A 21193-nucleotide genomic window follows, 5' to 3' on the forward strand; every position below is an offset into this window, starting at 1 on the left:
GAGGAGGTTTTCCAGAGGGATTGGGGTGGCGGGAGGCTCCCTCAGAATTCCGGCTTTCCCGTAATGCAGAGGAACAGCGAGGGGGAGAGGAAGGAGGTAAGCCAGGCCAGCCGCCCTCCATAAAACCAGCCTCTGGCGCCCCCGCCGCCGTCAGCCGGCTGGCTTGTGCAATGGGGAGGTGGTCCTGGGGAAGGGCTTCCAAAGAAACACGGTGAGAGCACAAGCCAGGCGTTTCTGAATCACGCCAACCCTCCTGGAGAAATACTCAGTGGCGTGGGTGAAGGAGACTTGGAAAAAGGAGGGCCTGAAGCAGGGGGTGGTGAACCCATTACTCAGGCAGATCCTCCCAGGGGAAAAACAATGTTTGGGGCAGAGCTCCTCTTCTCATCCAGGCTAGTGGCGCTTCCCCTAGTAGAAGTTGCAGCAGCAGAACATGGTAGTGCGCTAGCACTGCCTGCCCTGCCAGCCGGCATGTCTCGCCACTGCTGTGTGAACTGTTGAAGTCCGTGGTGAGTCTTGGTGAGCAAAAAGGAAGCGGAAATCTTTGAGGTGCTGGCAAAGAAACTCATATAGTGAAAAGAAGTTAGGTTCTTTTTAAATGGGAACTGGCTTGCTGAAATGCCCAGTGAGCGTTATTATGTGTACGTTGCATGCCTTAAAAGTATCTGCTAACTCTTCTTTCGCAGCTGCTTGGCTTTTTCCTGGCCTTCTAGTGAGCTGTAACATGGCCGGGAAAAGGAGAGCTGTAGCCGTACCCATTTATACACATGGTTGGAAATAAGGGATGTCACTCTGTAACTGGGTATGTTTCAGGCACTGGCTGTTGCCTTCGCAGAATTGTCATGCAGTAGGTGTCACCAGTGTTACTCCCACCCTCCTAGTGCCTGGGACAAATTCCCAAATTCCTGTGGTGGAGGTTCTTGGGCGGCCCTGGAATGCTGATGCTGTCAGACACCACGTAGGTACTGCACGGGGCCTGTTCTGTGGCCGCGTTGGCCTTTCCGTGTGTTTCTACGTCAGTGTTGATTACCACATGCCATTTAACAGAACTCCCACAAAATAAAAACGAGTGGCATTCCTGTTCCCTCCTGACGGGTCTGTGAAGGCCAGGGGAGACGTTTCACGCTGTTCCTCCCAGTGAGTAAGACGGGTCACATCCCTTCTTTGGCGATGTTATCTTCTGTTCTGAGTAGCAGCTTCTGCGCTGTCTCGAGATAAAACAGGAATGTATGCAGTACTTAAAGTTCATCATTTTGTTTCGTACTGCATTATTTATTTGGAATTAAGAAGGTTAAGTATTTTGTAACAATTGCCATTTACAAGACGGGAGAAAAATAACTTGAATAGCAGTGCCTGAAATGAGATTGTTAAGCAAAGCGATGAATCACAATAACAAATTTTTAGCACAGCCGTCTGTCTGTTCCAGATGGGAATACAAGAGTCTGTATGCTTTCAGTGCTTTGTTCGTGAGCATGATCTGTCTACCTGTGAAAAATAAAAATAAATGAAATAAAGCTTCCCACCACTGCAGCGCTGCTAGTGTAGCCCTAGCAATGGGGAGCTCAGAAGTGGAGAAGATACTGCTTGCTGTGAGTCCTGTTATTATTAAGAAAGCAGAAGGCTTTTCCCGTTTGATGTGCTTTTAACACCAGCTGCTGGCACTGCTCTTTTCCCAACAAATCGGAACTGCTGGTCGTACGGTGATTGAATGCAGTAGAGGTTAGACACATGCTTGGTCTCCAAGTCCACGTGTTTTTCTTAGGAGCTTTTCATAGAAGTTATTGTGAGCTTTTTCTTAAAGGTCTATAAACTCTGAAACCTGCTTCCAAGTGTTTAAATATTGTTTGGTTGCTCCTCTTCTCTTTTTCAGTGGAAGCATGGAGCCTGCGTTTCACAGAGGAGATCTCCTGTTCCTCACAAACCGAATCGAAGATCCAATTAGAGTGGGAGAAATCGTGGTCTTTAGGATAGAAGGAAGGGAAATTCCTATAGTCCATCGCGTCCTGAAAATTCACGAGAAGTATGTCAAGAATTTGGGGGATTGTACTGCAGATGTTTAGCTAAATTGTATTTTTTCCTCATCTCCTTGGGTAAATGCGTGGGTGGGACATCAGTAACAGGTATCCAAGTGCTGTAGGAAGAGGTAACACAGAAGTTTCAGACAGATGAGATCTGCCCTCTTTGGTTTACTTGTAAAGGTCGTGCAGCAGAATTCACAAGCTGGGGGGCCTGTGCTGGTAACCTGGACTCCCCGTGTCACTTAAGGTCTCCTGTGCCATCATTTCCATCCCAAGCTGCTACGTAATGGTGCTGTGTTATCTCCTGTATTTGCTTGTGTGATGTGGCTCTTGTTTGTAGAGGTAGAACTTATGGAAGAAAGGTGTTTTCTATGTAGCATACGTTATGTTAAAGCTTGTTTTTATGCTCCTGGTTCCTGCTCTCCTGCAGAGGCAGGTCTTTTCTCTCTGTACGAAGTGTTGCTTTGTTATACTCGGAGTCTCTATATGTGCTGCGCTTTTGTGTACTGTTCATTCTGTAAACACGTGCCTGAAAGAATGACGCCCAGTCACTCTGGTTTGATTGCTGAACAGGGTTTAATTTTCCAAGCAAGGCTACCTCTGCAGCCGTGAGCTTTCCTATTTTGCTGGTTGGGGAAGATGCAACTGTGACTGCTCCAGGCCAATCTTGGGGGGATACGAGCCAGCCCCATGAGGCATTTGAGTGAAAACTAAGTCTTGAACTGAATCCCTGGTTCTTCAAGCCAGCTCGGAGAGGGCAACAGTTGGATGGGGTCCCAGCATCTGTTTCTGCTGAGTAAATGCCTGCTGCACTCTGAATGAACTGGAGCTGAACCAGGGCTCAGAGATCCGTTCCTAGGATAAGTGAAACACTTGAATCGTATGTAAAGGTGGCATTTGAGGATTGCTCTGGTCAAGTGAGGTCGATGGGACAGAGATGGTCCCTTCCCCCAAGCATTCGTAGTAGCCACAGCTCTTCGGACATCCAGACCATTTGTCTGGCGCAACGTCAAGGTCGAACAGCTTTGTGCGCATAAACAGTCCAGCTGATATCCTGACTGAGAGAGTGGCACCTCTCCCAGTAGACAGAGCAGATTCTTTGCTATTCCAATTCATTCAATGTCAAAAACATTTAACAGTTTCTGTTTTCAAAGTACTGTTCTTTGATACCACTAATTTAAAAATTAGGTCAGTATACTTGGTAAATTTGATACCTGATGTTGCACATACACTTTTTGTCATGTCTTGGGAACTCTTAAGTGAAATGCTACTTTTCCTTCTCCTGTGTTGCATGCGAAAGGCTCAGCTGGGCTCCAGTGCTGCTGCTTGGGCTGATTATTGAAGAGGCAAGAAAGGTCAGGGTCTTCTCTCTCTGCCAGTGTATGGGAAGGAGAAGCAGAAGTGTGCATTCTGTGTGGCAGTTCATCTCCACATATTCTCCACCCTTTTTTTTTTTAAGCCTGGCTCTGTCTCAGCACTTTTTTTTTTTTTTCAAATGTAACAGAACCATAGTGCCAATCCCAGATTCTGTGAAATAAAGCCATTCACCAGTATTTTAGGTTTCATTTAAATAAAACAACGAAACGCAAACCTGATCTCTATGTTAGGAAAGATAAAACTGAAAAATACATACTGTGACCTGAAGCTGGGCGTGGAAGGCAGGACTCTGAGGTATTAGTTGCTTCTCTCTATAGTTGAAGAATATCTTTCTGATGCAAGTTTGGAATTCAGGAGTGTCCCGTGAATGGCCAAAGTTTTCCATTTCTTCCTGTAGTTATGGACTGAATAGAAACTGTGAAAAGTCTCTGTGAAAGCTGACAGGAGTGTCAAAATGAAGGAAGACATTCTGTTTTCCCTGTTTTCCTTGATTTTGTGGCAACTGGGGCTCTAGTTCACATCAGTATTGTTTCAGTGAGAAGATGTTTGTTTTACTTGCTAGCCTTTTCTTCTTTGTTCAGAGCAGAATTGAGTTCATTCTTTGTCACTAAAAACAGAGTCTGCGGTCAAAATTTACTTAGTGGTTTTGGTGCAGGACAGCCAGACCAGATTTCATTCACCTCTCAGATGGCAGAGCAGCTGTGCTGTGGGCTTCTCGTGCTGGTTCATGATAGAGCATCAAATCTGCTCAATAAGATGGTGTGCTCCTGCACCATCAGTCTTCAGAGCTGAAACTGCATTATCTGCACCTTTGGGTATCTTCATCTCTTTCCAGACGATATGTAAGCTCCTAGAGTGTTTGCTGTTCCCACACTGAGCCAAATGTGCTTTGAAGGAAGATCTGTTCTTTTTTTTCCCCTTTTTTCTTCCAAGCTTCTCCTGTCAAGTAACGCACATTGGTATTCAGGCATGATGAAAACAGCGTGAGCTCTGAAGATTTTCTGCGTGTTTTCCTGAGTTGTATTTGATCTGTCGTTTCTGTGAGCAAGCCGACAGAATCAAGCAACGAGAGCGCTCCCGCTCAGCATCTGCCTTCAGATGCCACAGGGAGAGTTGACCAGCCGATCCCCGAGTAGTGGCATAACCCGCTGCTTATAAAGCAAGCATTGCTGGCTCTCCAGCAAGCTGAATGGAAATGACTGGGGAAGGGTGCATAACACGGTGGGTAAAGCTAGAGCAGAGCAGCAACTGTTTCTGGGTCAAAGCAAAGGTTCATCTGCTCCAGGATCGTGTTTCTGACCAGCTAACTAACTTGCCTCAGAACAAATTGAAGACTAGAGTGTGTAGCAATAATTTCCCAGCTGTCTGCACATTGCCATTTTGGGCACAAAGTGACAGTTCTGTATTAAAAAAAAAACCCTTTTATTTTTTTATAGGGAGGACCTGGTTGCTTTTTGAACTGTTACAATACTTTGGCATCCAAAATGTCCTTCCGGAGAGACAGTTTGCATTGTGTTAGTTAAGTGTCCCACCTTCTCTGGCTTGTTTTAACCTGTTACCTCTGAGTTGCATTTGATGCTCTCTGGGTCTTGTGTCAGAAGAGGCAGTGAAAAACGGATTGTTCCTGTCTGTGTCATTTGTATTGGACTACCGTCATATCTCCCATCAGTTCTGTCTTTTCCAGGCTGAAGAGCCCTGGTCTGTTGTTTCTTGTATGGAAGTGCTTCCAGACCTTGTTATCCATTTCTGAACCTTTGCCAGTTCTTCTCTCCATTTCAAAAAAAGGATGTGGGGGGTTCAGAACTGCACAGAGCATTCAAGATGTAGGCACATCGTGAGTTCATGCAGTATCGTAATGGTATTGTTTGTTTTCTTCTGTCCCCTTTTCCTAATAATTTCTAAGTTTCAGCTTGCTTCTGACCACTGCTGAGTAGAACCGTATGCTTTAACCCCAAAGTCTCATTTTGGGTGGTAGTACAGAGCCCAGAACCCGACATTTGTATCTGAAGCAAGAGAAGCATCAACGTGAGGGAGGTCAAAAGCAAAGAGGTGATAGCTGTGCCTTCGCTAGAAGTGGCTCATTCTGTTGTTTCTGTTCTTAAACTCTGCCAGAAAGCTTGGCTGAGGCCAGAATTCATTGTTTCATTGGCAGTTTTTTTCCCAAATCGTCTGCGTTGCATCGCGTTTGACAGAGATTCCCTTTTTCAGCCTGCTTGAACTTTTAGGATGTCATTGCTTCACATATCTTTGTGTTAGTCTCTACGTGCTTGCTCTAGAACAGCTTTTAAAAAGTTCCTTTTCTCTGACTGATCTGCCTGTCTTGTCTTTGCTAGGCAAAACGGTGACATCAAATTTTTGACAAAGGGAGACAATAATGCCGTTGATGACAGAGGGCTGTACAAACGAGGCCAGCACTGGTTGGAGAAAAAGGACGTAGTAGGACGAGCGAGAGGGTAAGTGAAGTTGAAAAAGATGCGGCTTTTTACACTGCCCTCCCCCAATGCCATCTGTTAATCCCCCTCTCCTCTTGAACTCTCCCCGCTGGGTTTTTGTGACCTGCCTGAAAGCATTTCACAAGGTGCTCTGGAGAGTTAAAAAAGCCAAAGGTGGTTCAGTTCTTAGCTTGGCTTAAGCGAAGGTATCTAGCTGTGAGCTGCGTCCTGAGATTTTGATGCTGGATGGACAAAGGCAGTGCGCGCTCAGGCGTGATCAGAATTTTCATCGAAATTGTTCTGCAAGGCACAGTCTTTGCAGGCACGGGGGATCTGAAGAAGGCAGAGGCTAAAACACCCTTTGGGGCTGGTTGTGACTCAGCCCCCGCTGCCATGGCTTATGAGGAAGAAGTCCCAAGCCTGTTAACTGTCGCCCTCGGCGTGCTTGAGCGACTCTTCCTTTGTATGAGTACCAGCGCAGTGCTTCTCCCCTATGCACCCTCCAGTACTGTTTGTTCTAATAAAACCTTTATTCTTTTAGATTTGTGCCCTATATTGGAATAGTGACTATCTTAATGAATGATTATCCAAAATTTAAGGTAAGCGCTCTTTCATTTTCTTCCTGCTTCTCCCACCCCAGCTAAAATTGGTTCCTGAGAGCTTCATACGCACAGGCGGAACTGTTTTGCCCTGTACGTTTGCTGCTGTTACTGCGTCTTTACATGTGAATGTGCACTCTTGTCTCTTCTTTTCTTTCTCTGACAGTATGCAGTCCTGTTTTTACTGGGTTTATTCGTGCTGGTCCATCGAGAGTAGCCTCTTGCACTGAAGTACAAGGTGAAGGTGCCATGGATTTTTTTTAGATGAACGTTTGAAGTAGATGATGGTCCGATGTGCCGGGAGGAAGAAGAAAACACGCATTTCAAAGCTTCTTGCCAGTTTGGGTTTGTTTTGTTTTTTACTGCGTAAGGGCGAATGTTTGTCACAGTATTTCCAATGGTTTGTCACATTTTAGCATTTTTAGTGAGTTTTTATATTAAAAATTTAAGCCAAACTGTTCAGTGTTTCTACTTTGAAGCTGAGCTTCCTCTCGAAGTGCCTACAGGACTGTGTCCTCTAAGTCTGTGCCTCCGCTGGGCAAGCGTGACCTCTCCCTGTGCTGACTGAACTGTCAAATGGTGAGCTGCGGAGGTGATGTTTTTTTCCAATTCAGAACTGGAATAAAGATTTTTTTTTTTTTTTTGCATCTTGCCCACTATGAGCCCTGCCATGTTCTTTGTTATTGCCTGGCTGAGCGCAGCCTTGTTGCCCAGTTTCCCTGGGTGGGGGGTGTCCGTACCTGGGCTTTGCCGTTGCAGACCAACTCCTGGAGCTGAGCGAGCCAACTTGTCCTCTCTTCACAGAACAACAGCAGCTGCTCCTCTTAGTTCTTTTTGGAGAGTGAGCAGTTCCGAGCTGTAGATCCGTTAAAAACTTCTATGTTTCTGTAGATCACGCTGAAATAATCAAAGACTGCAAGGTGTTCTGGGCAAAAGACGGCAAAGGATTGCTTTGTGCCTAAGCTGTCACTGCAGCACTAAAGAACAGAAGAATTGAGGTGGGAAACACCCACAGCTGTTGGGCAGGGATGTAGTAGGACGAAATAGTAAAATTTTCTTAGTTTTGGAAACGGATTTCAGGTCTGTAATGATCCCTGCAGCTGGCCACCTCTTACAGCTCACCGGAAAGCTTCGGAAAGGCTGAGTCCCCCTTGCCCTGAGGTCTGGAAGAAGAAACCACTTGTTACCCTGTGCAACAGCCTTTTTTTCTGTGCTTCTCATTCAGGGTAGTGACGCAGCTTGTGTTGGGGTGGTGTCAGAGGAGAGCCCAAGGGAGAGGCACAGGGCAGAGGCTCTGCAGTTATCCGCTTCTATATAAGTTCGTGCCACCTGCACTGAGCGAGTGACGATTGTAACTCACCTCTGTGGTGTCTGTACTGACTCATGAAACCATTTTATTTCCCATTCGTATTTGTTCCCTGGGTAGGGTGAAGCAAAAAGTCAAGATTGGGACGCCGCAAAGAGTTTACAAGCAGGTCCAGTCCCTAGTGCAGAGCCTTGGGCCCATGTCTCTGGATAATCATAACTTAGTAATAAAAAATGGTAATAAAATCCATATCTCCCGGTGCTGAAGCCCTTGAGGAGGGAATTTCGATACAGAGTTTCTCCAAAATGCTTTGAGTCACAGATGGAATGTTTTGTCAAAAGCCAAACCTGGGCAGTGGCGAGGGAAAACAAAATCCCTCTGAGAGGTGCCATCACCCTGGAGCACCTTCCTGAGGACCCAGAGCAGCATTTCTGCCTTTGCAGGTAGCAGTGAAGCAGTCTCCATTGCCTGCTTTGCCTTTAGCTTAAACTGGTTTTGTGCATAAACTGGTTTTTAACTTGAGCTCACATAAAGGACTGAGTTGAGCTCCTCTGAAATCTGCTAATCAACACCTTTCGGTGAAAACTTTTCTCGCTTTCACACCTTTCCTGAAAATCTGAGCATGTGGAAGCAGTTGTGTTACTGTCACTGTGTTATTTTAACAAAAAAAGGATAAACCACAAAGGATTTATGATTGCGGGGGGTGCAAGGATTAGCTCTTAAAGAGCATCTGCTGAACTCCCCTCCCCCACCCCAGTTCTGAGAGGAACGGTGCTTTTGAGATGTTGGGAAATCATAGAATCACAGAATGGTTTAGGTTGGAAAGGACCTTGAAGATCATCGAGTTCCAACCCCCCTGCCATGGGCAGGGACACCTCCCACTAGACCAGGTTGCCCAAGGCCACGTCCAGCCTGGCCTTGAACACCTCCAGGGATGGGGCCTCAACAACCTCTCTGGGCAACCTGTTCCAGTGCCTCACCACCCTCAAAGTGAAAAATTTCTTCCTAATGTTTAATCTAAACCTGCCCTCTTCCAGTTTAAAGCCATTCCCCCTCATCCTATCACTACATGTCCTTGTAAAACGTCCCTCCTCAGCTCTCCTGTAGGCCCCCTTTGGGTACTGGAAGGCTGCAATAAGGTCTCCCCGGAGCCTTCTCTTCTCCAGGCTGAACAGCCCCAACTCTCTCAGCCTCTCCTCACAGGAGAGGTGCTCCAGCCCTCGGATCATCCTCCTGGCTTTTCTCTGGGTGCGCTCCAGCAGGTCCATGTCTTATGTTGGGGACTCCAGAGCTGGACACAGTACTCCAGGTGAGGTCGCACCAGAGCAGAGTAGAGGGGCAATAATAACATACTGGTCCTGCTCGTGGCAGGGTTGCCCTGCCGGCGTTGCTGGTGACCGGCAGCAGATGTCAGCAGCCGGTGCTGCTGAGGACATGCGCTGGTGGCCAATGTGGGTGCAAACCCTGGCTTGGGCACTCGCAGGAAGGTGTGCCTTTCCCAGCCTTGCTCTGGCATCGTGCTGTGTTGAAGTAACCAAGGAGGAAGTGCTTCAAAACAAATGCCAGGTGGTTGGGATGAAGGGTGGGTTGAAGTCTGCCGTGTTGCTCTCTTTGGGCTTTGCAGACACTTCAAGAACAGAAACAATTGCCCTAAATCGGGGGCTGCAGTGCGAGACGTGGGGATTCATCTCTGTGGCCCGTGTTCTGCCTATTTTCAGCTCGGTGCAGCTGAGAGCATGGCTGTGTGTTATCTGCGGTCGCGAAGTGAGGTGTTGGCTCTAATTAGAGTGAGGATAAATAAGCAGTTAATCCACTTGCAGCTCGAACACCCACCAGCTCCCCCGCACCGCCTCCCCTGTCCCTGTAACGCCTTTCCTGCCGCAGCGGGAGGAGAGGGTGCTGGGGACGAGCCTGCACCAGCTAGAAACCGAGAACGCAGGAGCAGGATGACAACGAGTGGCTGCTGGCTCCGTCCCCGCCAGACTTACTCTGCTTTGCGGAGCAGAAAAGCCACCGAGCGTGCAGGATCTCTGCTTCAGCCGGGCGCTAATGCTGAAATGTGTGGCGAGCGCCGCTGTGCTCCCGCAGAGCCAGGGGTTTTGCTGTTAGAACTTGATGTGTTTGGGGTTTTTGTTTTTATTTTATTTCAGTTTTCTTCTTTTTGTTAAAGGTGAAGCTGTCTGGCCAGCTCCAGCAAAGCCTTTGAGACTTGAGGCTTAAAGACGGAGATCTTTGTGTCACAACAGGAACGGGGTTTGTTTGTAAAGTATGTGGGTGTTGAAAGGTCTGGTTTGTAAAGGAAAAAAAATAATAAATCTGCCAGGGCTAAGATTGCTTCTGTCTCTGTTGTGGTTACAGCCAAACAGAGCAGGTTTTCTGGTAGGCAATTTCATTGCTTAATTACTGTTCAATCACATCCGCAGTTCAGGGCACAGATTCCTTCATGGGCAGGAGCTGTTTCGCAGAGCAAAGTGATGATGGGCTATTTCTGATCATGGCTAGGATTTTGTTGGGTGACTCGCTTTTTTTTTTCATAGTGAAGATCAACGCATAAGCAAAAGCCCAATGGACAGGAGGTGAGCTGTGAGGACTAATGTGCTGAACGTTGAAGCTCCTTGAGACAAAGGCTTTCTTTGAACCTTTATGATGCTTGGACGTGTGGTTGTCAGTTAAACAGTAATAAGCATGACACCGTTTCATCCGGATCCATCGCTGCTTATTGCTTAGCGGCGATTTCTAGGGCTTGGATTTGTAAGATGATCGGTCGCGTGCTTTCTTTAACGAGGCCCGGTATTCTCGTGGTGGTTTTCCTGCCCATAAAATCAGAATAGGTCCACCTTATTTTTTCCGAGGAGAAGCTGCACGGTGAGGTCTTGTCCACGTGTGGCTGTAAGACCTCTTCCTGATGGAGAAATGCGTGAACGCAAAGCCAGAGCACGGCTCCCAGAATGGGCTGATCTCCTGTGGCCAAGAGAAGGAGAGGAGAGGTGGCTCAGGCTGAGCGTGTTGCTTAGGGATGGCTCCTGTGCTGGAGCAGGGGCAATGCCAAGCAGATGTTTACGTATCCGAGGCTGAAGACCTGCACGGCGTCAGTGACTCAGTGGCTGAATCAGATGAGGAGTGTCCTGGTGCCGGTCCTCAGACTGCAAGGTGCGCCTGGGTGATGCCAGAAAGGCACAGCCTTTGCAGTTCCCATCAGCGTCAGCAGCTCCTGGTGGCAGTTGATGCGTAGCAGATGACCGATCTGACCGTCTCATCGCTGGCTGCTGGGAAAAGAGAAATAGCACCTGCATTGCATTTGGAGCCAATTTAAGAGCTTCCTGCCCCTCTTACCTTCTCCCCTCCCTTGCAAGACTTCCATCCCTTCGTCATCTGCGCCCAGGCACTTCAGCTTGCTCGCCCATCAGGAAGCAGCAGGTCTCTGCAGAGCCTGAGACCAGCCTGACACGCGCTGGAGTCAGCACATGGGAGGGGGCATGGTGGCTTTCCTGGTGGATCTGCCTCGTTGGATCTACTTAAGCATAATTGTGTGGATTCCCTGCTGGTCGGTAGTCTGCCCAGCCATGAGGAGTCAGTCCCTCTTCATGGTAGTGGCTTTTCTATTGCTGGGTGCTCATCCCTGCTTACCCTTCAACTTCCGTAAAGAAACCCACCAGCTCCTTCACACGTAGTCCCTCTTCCCCATGGAACAGGGCGCACGTGGTGGGTCATGCTGGCTGGGCATACCATGCGTCAGACCTGTTCCTGCTCATGGGGCATTTCATACCCATGTTCGATTCTAGCAGGTCCTCTGAATGCTTGATCTAGCAGAGCTCCCTAACCCTTGGGGGAAATCAAGTACCTCCACAGAGGAGAACAGCCTAATTAGGGACAGACTAGAAATGCACCCTCTGTGATCCAGGACAGAGCTCTCTTGCTGCCTCTGCCCAACTCCTCATCTCTTGACTTTCTTGCTCCTTCTGTTTAATAATTTAAAAACACTTCTGGAGCTCTCTCTGCCGAGCATCTTGACATCCCCTTTCCTTTCCAATCTCTCCTCCTCCAGTAGAAACTAACCTTGCAGAGTTTCAGTTTCCGCAGAGACAGAAGTAAAAATAATGTGGAGAAAATGAACTTCAATTTAATTTCTCTGAATCTCAATTCACTCAAACTGGGATGTCATGTTTCTGCCATGTAATTCTGGTTGGGACACTTCTGAGCTGGGCTTGGATTTGCCTGCAAGAAAATAAGATTTTGTTCTCGAAGTCTTCTTGCAGAGCAGTTATTTGTACTGTGTCCAGCGGGTGTGGAGTGAGTGGGAAACCTCAGGGAAAACCACAACTCATTTACGGCTTAAATGAAAATTGAAAAAGAGTTGAAAACAAGATGTGTGAGATTTCAAATTTTATCTTTTATAAACAACAGTTGTTGCCTGTGGACGAATGAATGTAACAGAGGGATTTAATCTTTGTAAACAAGAGACAAATGCATCAAAATAGACCCTCAGGCATGTGGCAGGACTTTAAATTTGACCTGGCTTTGGAGAAGCTGTGAGGAAGAGGCTGAAACAGCTTAACCGCAGCTAAGAGTTTTATTGGCACCAGGAGCTCTGTGAAAGAGACAAATAAGGGGATTTGAAGCCTTTGCTCTTTGTATTGGTTTTTTATTAGAGCCATCGCTTTTGAGCATGCATTTGCCCTCCCGGGTGGATATTTGCAGGGCCTGGGAGCGCCTGCACTGTGTTTTTGGACTTCTACAGCTCAGTCTCTCTCAGGCCAGACTGGCCACCTCTCTGGAAGATGCGTTGGTATCCAAGATGCCAAGATATCAAAGCATAATTCAACAGAGAAGAAACACAACGGACCTTGCTGCAAACACTGTGAAGCGTAGGATTTCCAGGTTGGTCTGTTATGTTGGCTCATTCTTAGCTCAGCGTTAGCAGGGCCCTCTCAGCTGTACAGTTTTTAGATGCGTTTATTTTGCGTAGTTACAGAAAGTTCTCCTTTCTTTGCTTGGTGAAATCTTGCTTCTTCTTTAAGTACGTTTGGAGGATTTGCTAATAGTGCCCGTTTCACAGCTCTGTTACTGCTTGTATTAGCTTCAGGTGGACAAGACAGGTGCTCTCTGGTCAGGAACAGGGTGCCGCAGGTGTCCTGTGCTGCCATCGGCTCCTGGACACCAGCAGTGGAAGAACCTGCAGAAGAGCTCAGTGTCCAAGAGGATGGCAATGAACACCCAGGCCTGCATGGAGCTGCCCACGAGCTCCAAAGGGACAGAAACCTGAAAGTGTTGTGCTATTTGCTGTGGTGGGGAGCTGTTCTGTCAAACCAACCATGGCACCAAGGGACAGAACGGTGGCTGAGGTGGAGATGTAGGGATCTGTAGGCTGTAAATCGAACCTGTAGGTTATAGACCAGATTTGTGGACTGGAAAGGAGTAGGGCTGCTTTAAAGAGCAGACTTGGAGCTTGTTGAAGGAGTTAGGAGGTGTATGGGGAAGGTGAGCCCACTGGGATCATCCACCTAGATTTCCCAGAGGTATTTGGCAAGGTCCCTCAGCAAAGGCTCCTAAAGAAAGGATGCAGCCCTGGAATAGGTGAGTCCTTATGGGCAGAAATCATAGAATCATAGAATGGTTTGGGTTAAAAGGGACCTTGAAGATCATCAAGTTCCAACCCTCCTGCCATGGGCAGGGACACCTCCCACCAGACCGGGTTGCTCCAAGCCCTGTCCCGCCTGGCCTTGAACACCTCCAGGGATGGGGCACCCACAGCTTCTCGGGGCAACCTGCACCAGGGGCTCACCACCCTCACAGGGAAACCTTTCTTCCTAATATCTAATCTGAATCTGCCCTCTTCTAGTTTGAAGCCATCACCCCTCATGCTATCACTACATGCCCTTGTAAGAAGTCCCTCCAGCTTTCTTGTAAGCCCCCTTCAGATACTAGGAAGTTGCTATAATGTCTCCCCGGAGCCACCTTTTCTCCAGGCTGAACAACTCCAACTCTCTCAGGCTGTCTTCATAGGAGAGGTGCTCCAGCCCTCTGATCATCTTTGTGGCCCTCCTCTGGCCCCGCTCCAACAGGCCCATGTCCTTCTTATATTGGGGGCTCCAGAGCTGGATGCAGTACTCCAGGTGGGGTCTCACCAGAGCGGAGTAGAGGGGCAGAATCACCTCCCTTGACCTGCTGGTCACACTTATTTTGATGCAGCCCAGGATACAGGTGGTTTCTGGGCTGCGATCGCGCATCGTGATCGCAACATCCATGTCACCAGCAAAGATGTTAAATAGTACCGGTCCCAATACCAGTGTCACTTGCTAAAAGGTAAGGAACAAAAGGCAGGAGGCAACAGCCTCTGTAGCAGAAAACATCAGGGAGCTGTGCCGGGACTGCATTCAGTATATTCAAAAACGATCAGCAAAAGCAGGCAAAACCTGAAGTTTGCTGCGGATACAAAGAGTTGTGTGGATGAAGGCCAACTGTGGAAAGAGACTGGGCGATAAAAAAGATGAAATTCAAATGTACATAAATATAAAATGGTGCACAGGGGGAAAAACCAATTTTAACTCTATTTATAAAACAACGGGTTCTGAGTTAAGTGTTACCATCTGGAACGTCGGGGTTGTAACAGATTGTGCTATGACAATGTCAGTTCAGTGGTCAGTAGCCACCGAGAAAATAAATTGCATGCTAGAATTACTAGGGGTAAACAGAGAGCAAAGCACACAATCGCTGTTTCCTTCAACTGGAGGCCTTGGGGGAAGCTGACGGTGCAAGCTCAGGGTCCCTGGAGCTTTGAGGCTGCTTTGGCTGAGAAGGGACTGTTCCTGGAGGGTGTGTGGAGCTGCGGAGAGGTGGCTGCAGGCTGCTGTCGCCCAGCCCCAGAGGGTTAATCCCACCAGGAGAGGGGACGTGGAGCTCTGTGCAGACAAACGCTCTGCCTTGCGGAGGTAACCGTCTAGCAGAAGTCTGGCGTTTGCTGAGTCACCTCTGTCCTTCCCTGGCTCCGTTGCGTTGCGTGGCCCTTGCAGGGGAAGCTGGTGGCCGACAGGCCAATCTCCTGCACCACCTGCGGAAGCCAGAGCGGTGACCTTTGCCAGCAAAATCAATTTCTAAAATGGAATTTGTACTGCCTTTTTTGATAGATAAGCTGGAGAGATTCCTTTGGTGGCAGCTGGGAAAGCGAACCTCTGCTGAGCTGGAGAGAGCAAGCCGTGGAGGACCGCGGCAGTGACAATTCCTGCCCCAGGTGGTGCAGGCTCCAGCCACCTCTGCTACCAAGTGCCATCTCCCCCACCGCTTGGTCTCCATTTGTGAGTGAGGTCACTTTTGTTGCAGCCACCTCTCGGGCTGCGTTTGTTTGGTCTTAGGGTGACAAGGGAGGGGGCAGCCCAGGAACGGAGGGATTTGGCTGTGGTGCGATCACCCCGCTCCGGTCCCACACGGCCGAGCTGCAGTCCCAATTCCCACCCTCTCGATGGACCCCGCTCGTTGAGCATCCATGGCTGCCCCAGGGGGCTGCTCAGCACCCGCACCACCTTCATCAGAAAACTGGCTTGGCTGTAATTATGCCACTGAAGAGGGGGTGAGCTGTGCTGAGCCTTCTGCTCGGGATCTGCCTGTGGGTGTCTGGGGTTGGTTGTTAACGAGACTGCTGCAGAGAATGAAATCCGTGCTCTCGAAGCCCTGCCTGGATTACGGCTGGGCAGTTTGCTTTAGCACTGATGCTAAAGCGAACGGTGAGCTCAGGTCCCTTTCACAGGTTGTTTTCCATGAAAAAAACCCACTGTCTGCCCTGAATTGTGATCCCACTTCCAGCCTCCACCGAGTCCCTGAGCAGGTATTCCCGTTGCTCTTCCCAGGCTTGAAATCAGGGTTATGGGCTCAGATCTCCCACATGCGCCCCATCCGGCCAAGCCTTGGTACTTGGCAATTAACCTGGTGTCCCCTTTGCTTCTACACGTTTATAATGACAATGCGACAGGGCAGGAACTCCCCAATTTCCTTTTCCCACCCTGTCCCAAGCTTGCCTTGCAGCCCCTCATTGCTACCACCGTGATCCGAAATACCTGTTCCTCCTCTCCCACCTTGGCTGGGAGAACACATGCAGCCTGCAGCCACCAGTGGAAGAAGAGGGCAAGATGTGTGTCGGTGCGGTTGCATATCTGCTTCAAATCAGATCAGCGCAAAAGCTTTTGCCCTGTTTGAAACGCCACGCTGGTTCCCGCCGCTCGTCCTGTGCCCCCGGGTCTGCCTGTCCTGCTCAGTTAATCTCCGAGGAGCACAGTGCTGTTGCCCTGAAGGAGCAGGACTTTACCCCGTCACGCTTCGATAGGTGCCGTAATTGCCCGCGGCTCTTTTCTCTGTAATTGGTATCGCTTTATCCTTGGCTTCATCCTCCGTAATCCTACAGGTAACCCCTCTTCCCCACCTCTGGCTGCTGGGACACCAGGCAGAGTTTGGACCCCGACAGAGGGGGAGTTTCCCCCCCCACCAACACGCTGCAGCTGCCTGAGAGAAGCTCTGGCATTTCTGGCAGAAAAGCAGCAGACAAGTCGTTTGTATGTGCAGTGGAGCCAGCAGGTCTCACAGCACCCACGGAGAAATGCAGCTCAGCATCACAGGTAACGCCACTTCCCCAGCATGAGGAGAAACCAGACATCTGTGCCAGAGCTCTTCCTGGTATCTCTTCTAGTTGGAGGTCTGTGACAAGTGGTATTCCCCATAGGTCAGTACCGGGTCCGGTCCTGTTCAGTATATTCATCAATGACATGGGTGAAGGGATAGAGTGTACCATCAGCAGCTGTGTGGAAAGGGACCTGGGAGTCCTGGTGGACAACGGGACAACCATGAGCCAACAATGTGCCCTGGTGGCCAAGAAGGCCAATGGCATCCTGGGGTGCATCAACAAGATTGTGGCCAGTAGGTCGAGGGAGGTCATCCTCCCCCTCTGCTCTGCACTGGTGAGGCCACATCTGGAGCACTGTGTCCAGTTCTGGGCTCCCCGGTTCAAGAAGGACAGGGAACTGCTGGAGAGGGTCCAGCAAAGGGCTACAAAGATGATGAGGGGACTGGAGCATCTTTCTGATGAGGAAAGGCTGAGGGACGTGGGGCTGTTCAGTCTGGAGAAGAGAAGACTGAGGGGCGATCTTATCAATGCTTATCAATACCCAAAGGGAGGGTGCCAGGGGGATGGGGACAGTCTTTGTTTAGTGGTGCCCAGTGACAGGACAAGAGGGAATGGGCACGAACTTGACCATAGGAAGTTCCATCTGAACCTGAGGAGGGCCTTCTCTGCTGTGAGGGCGGCAGAGCAGTGGCACAGGCTGCCCAGAGAGGTGGGGGAGTCTCCCCCTCTGGAGCCATCCCAAACCCGCCTGGACGCTGTCCTGTGCCACTGCTGGAGGTGCCCCTGCTCTGGCGGGGGGTGGGACTGGGGGAGCTCCAGAGGGCCCTTCCAACTCCTGTTATTATGTGATTCCTTCACATCCAGCACCCTCTCTGGACCTCACATATTTGTCATCGTCCTCCTGCCCTGCCTACATCCCAAGCCTTCTCCAGACGCCCTGAATTTCCAGGACTTTTGCATCAGCTGCAGCAGCAGCCCTGCAAGTACTCCTGCTTTCCCCAGGAGGCAGCGGTGCAGAAGGGGCAGATGCAGATCAACCTTGGTGTTCCCCCCCTCACACCCTGGCCTGCAGCTGCCAGCTCCTGGTTGTGCATCTCATTCAAAATCACATCTGGGTGAGATCATCGGGCAGCCCAATCCAACGCCAGGGACACCTTCCCACAAGGCTTGTGAGGACAGACCAGGGACATCAGAGCCAAAGTGGTGGTGTTACGGTTTGAGTAAACCCACAATAATTTATTGTCTTTTGGACAATTCTACCACCTGATGACCCCTCCCCACCCAGGAAGGGTAACTGGAAACAAACAAGGAAACCCGGTGGTTGAAATATAAACAGATTTAATAGAATGAGACTAGATAATTAACATTAATAGCACTAAAGAACCAGTATTGATCCAGATACTGATATAAAATATGTGAGGATTATCCTCAGCCCATTCTATTCATAGAAGCTGTGCACTCCTCGCAGGGGACAGCAGATGTGGGACACTGCCAGCACTGTGGCTTTGGGAGGCGGAGAAGGGCTCAGGGCTCCAGCACCAGGGCGAGGAGTTCTCTGGATCACCGCCATCATGGAAGAGGAAAACTCCTCAGCAAACTTTCTGATTTAAATCAAAAGTGATGTTCATGGTATGAAATAACCCTGTTGGGCAGCTTGGGTCAAGTGCTCCTCTTCATCCCTGCATCCAGCGAGCTCAAAACCAATGAGAACTTGAAACCCACATACCACAGCTGGCTATAAACTAAATATTTTCACAAATTCGGACACTAGAGTCTTCTAAAAGTGCGGTTTTCCCAAGCATTAGAAGAGTAATTAGTCCTGTGTCACTCAAACCAGGACAGGTGGTCACAGCCACCTAGCACCACTGGGAGAGAGGGCTGCAGGGCTCCTCTCTCAGCTGACTTGATGGAGGAGATGAAGCTGCCACGATGTGAGCACAAGGGTCAGGGCCGTGGCGCTGCAAATGCCACGTCTGTGGTGAGCATCCATTCATGTGTCCCACACAGTTGGCAGGGAGCGCCCAAAAGGGCCATCTCCTCCAAAGACGAGCAGAGACATGGGCCCAGCACTGCCCTGCTCAGCTGTACTGCACCTGAGCGCCATCAGGGAAGGAACCTGGTGAGAAAGCGGAGCGAGATTCCCCGTTGCAGCCCGGGACCTCCAGCGCGCGTAGACACAAGGTTAGCAGAGGCAGCCACCTCCCCTCATGGGTGGTGGACCAACGAGAAGGCACGCGCTGACCAGCCAGCTGGCCACCGAAGGGGATGCACACACAATTTAGAAGGAGACATGTCTAACGCAGGAGTACTTTTCAGTTGTTTCCTTCCCCATAACATGAGAGCTGGGTTTGGAGTTCGGACTCTAACCCCTGCTGTTGAAGAGGAATGAATCTCCTCTCACCCTTTTCTCTTGAAGAACAGTAAATGCTGAGGGCATCGGTAACAAGTCTTCCCTGTGCCAGTTCCCAGGAGAACTGGGTCATCTCAGGCAGCTCCTCCCCCACCAGCCAACACCTCCTAGCAAAGTCAGGCAGCTGTAAATTTGGCAGAAGCTGTCAGAGCCCTAAGGACACTCATGGGCCTTAATGGGTCTCACCTGGGGCCTCCACCCTCCACCCCCAGGGGCCCAGGAACCCATTAAAGCTCAGCCTTGGGCCTTTAGTCTCTCCTTGAGCTATGCTGTAGGAGCATCAGACTCCAGCTCAGCAGTGCCTGGCTAGGGACTGTCTTCTTGACCTGTTCTCAGACCTGCCTCACCATTATGGACCTGTCTGGACTGTGTCTGACCCTTGCTGGATCTCATCCTGACCTGCAGTTTCACCCGGGACCTGACTCATCACCACAAACATACCTGATGATCTGGGCTCTCTCTGAACTTGGTGACCAGCTCTGAGTCTGTTCTGCTTGCCTCTCAGGTACTGTGACTGGGGAGAGACCTGCATTGCTGGCCACCTGATCCTGTTCAGTCCCCAGCTCTTCAGACCTTCTGCTACCTGACAGGGCTCTGTGTATACAACACAAACTGAAGATAATTCAAAGCCCCACTATGCTGGGTGAGATTTCTGGGCACTCTTACGCATCTTTTCTTTTCTGTTTTAGACACACGGGTTTGTCCTGCAGCAGTCCAACCCCTGAGAGCACCCCTTTGTCAATGTGGGACCTGGAGGAGCCTTCAGGTGGGCTGCAGGCAGGTCACAAGAAGAATGAGAGCACAACCTGCTTTTTGGGGCCCTCTGACCAAATACTTCCAGTTTTACATGGACTTCACTTTACTTGAGTGCTGGACATAAACAGTCCACGTCCCAAGCCCCCACTATCTCTGTCCCTGGCATGGCTGGGCATGCATAGCTCCATCCCATTAATGAAAAAAAGAGAAACTGATGGGGGCTGTGAGGATCAGCAGCACCAATAGTTGTCTACAAGATCCTGAAGGGAGTAGAAAAGGTGAGTAGCAATACACAGACTCTGGTCTTCACCTTCTTCAGGGAGCTGGTAAGTGGGATTCTGTGGGAGGCTGCTCTGAAGGGTGAAGGAGCTCAGGAGAGCTGGCAGGTCTTTAAGGACAGGATCGTCCAAGCCCATCCCAATAATCAGGTAAACAAGTAGGTGAACCAGGAGATAGGCTTGGCTAAACTGAATTAGACTCATGACTGAGCTCCAATGCGAAAAGGCAGTATTGAAGGAGGTGGAAGCATGGACAGGCCATTAGGAGAAATATGAAAATGTTACCTGGCTTTGTAGCAACGATGTTAAGAAAGCCAAAGCTCGCTTTGTTGAGATGTGCCAAGAACATCAGATCTTCTATAACTAAAGTAGTACTACTTTTAAAGTACTACTTTAGTTGTTGAAGATTTGTGTTCCTTGCACATCTCGACAAACTCCTTTAGTTGTAGGAAGCTGAAGAAGGAAAGCGTTCACAAAGGCACTGCTGCTGACCAGGGCAGACAAAGCTGGGGTACTCCATGCGTCCTTGGCCTCGGTCTTCACCAACAAGGTCTCCCTGGCCATGTACCTGAAGGCAGGGTTCGGAGAGAAGAACAACCAGCAGTGGATGAGGGTCACAGTGGTTATTACTTGGGGAGCCATAAAAACCTGTGAGCCCAGGGAGGCTGTGTCCCAGGGTGCGGAGAGGTGGCCACAGGTGCTGGCTGATGTCCCTGCAAGACCACTTGTAACATCACAGAGAAAATCATAGAATTGTCTAGGTTGGAAGGGACCTTTAAGATCCTCAAGTCCAACTGTTAACCCAGCACTGCCAAGTCCACCACTAAACCATGTCCCTCAGCACCACGTCTACATGTCTTTTGAATACCTCCAGGGATGGTGACTGCCCCATGTCCCTGGTCAGCCTGTGCCAGTGCTTGACAATCCTTTCAGTGAAGAAATTTTTCCTAATATCCAACCTAAACCTCCCCTGGCGCCACTTGAGACCGTTTCCTCTTGTCCTATGGCTTGTTACTTGGGAGAAGAGACCAACACCCACCTGCCATGGAGCAAGTCCTGCTGGAGCGTGTTCCTGGGCAGATGGAGAAGCAGGAGGTGATGGGGAATGGGCAGCCTGGGCTGGGAAGGAATAAACCCACCCCGATCGCCTGCTGCGAGGCAGATTTGTGGGTGAGGGCCCAGCAGCGACTTCCGTCCACCTCAGCGGTTGACCCAACGCCATCTCCCACCGTGTCCAAGTGATTGGGGTGGCTCGTTTGGGGATGGGGGGGTGATGGGGCTACACAAGCAGAGGGATGAGGAGCCCTGCGGGGCTCCGAGGGTTGGGGTTAACGTGTCGCGCCTCGCCTGGATGCGTGCGGTGAGAGGGGTCTGTCCCGACGGGCGGCTGGGGGGGGAACGGGGCGGGA

The 21193-nt window shown here is 49.8% G+C and overlaps 2 protein-coding genes across 4 annotated transcripts in view; both read left to right on the plus strand.

The window, feature by feature from the left end:
• SEC11A (SEC11 homolog A (S. cerevisiae)) overlaps positions 1–7058 on the plus strand; it is an 8319-nt gene extending 1261 nt beyond the window's left edge. Inside the window, exons 2-5 of one of the 3 annotated variants that reach the window (XM_009893126.1) lie at positions 1871–2020; positions 5729–5848; positions 6369–6426; positions 6593–6881. In XM_009893126.1, coding sequence (XP_009891428.1) covers positions 1871–2020; positions 5729–5848; positions 6369–6426; positions 6593–6643 — 379 coding nt within the window. In that variant the 3' untranslated portion in view covers positions 6644–6881. Of the gene's footprint in view, positions 1–1870; positions 2021–5728; positions 5849–6368; positions 6427–6592 lie in introns of all 3 variants that reach the window. The other 2 variants (XM_009893127.1, XM_009893128.1) reach the window with 2 other exon arrangements.
• A 13288-nt stretch (positions 7059–20346) lies between these two features.
• Positions 20347–21193, plus strand: part of LOC104293624 — a 5536-nt gene continuing 4689 nt past the window's right edge. The window contains exon 1 of the mRNA XM_009893141.1: positions 20347–20434. Coding sequence (XP_009891443.1) covers positions 20347–20434 — 88 coding nt within the window. The remainder of the gene's footprint in view (positions 20435–21193) is intronic.

The sequence above is a fragment of the Charadrius vociferus genome, unplaced genomic scaffold (assembly GCF_000708025.1).
Source record: "Charadrius vociferus isolate BGI_N301 unplaced genomic scaffold, ASM70802v2 scaffold399, whole genome shotgun sequence".
NCBI lineage: Eukaryota > Metazoa > Chordata > Aves > Charadriiformes > Charadriidae > Charadrius > Charadrius vociferus.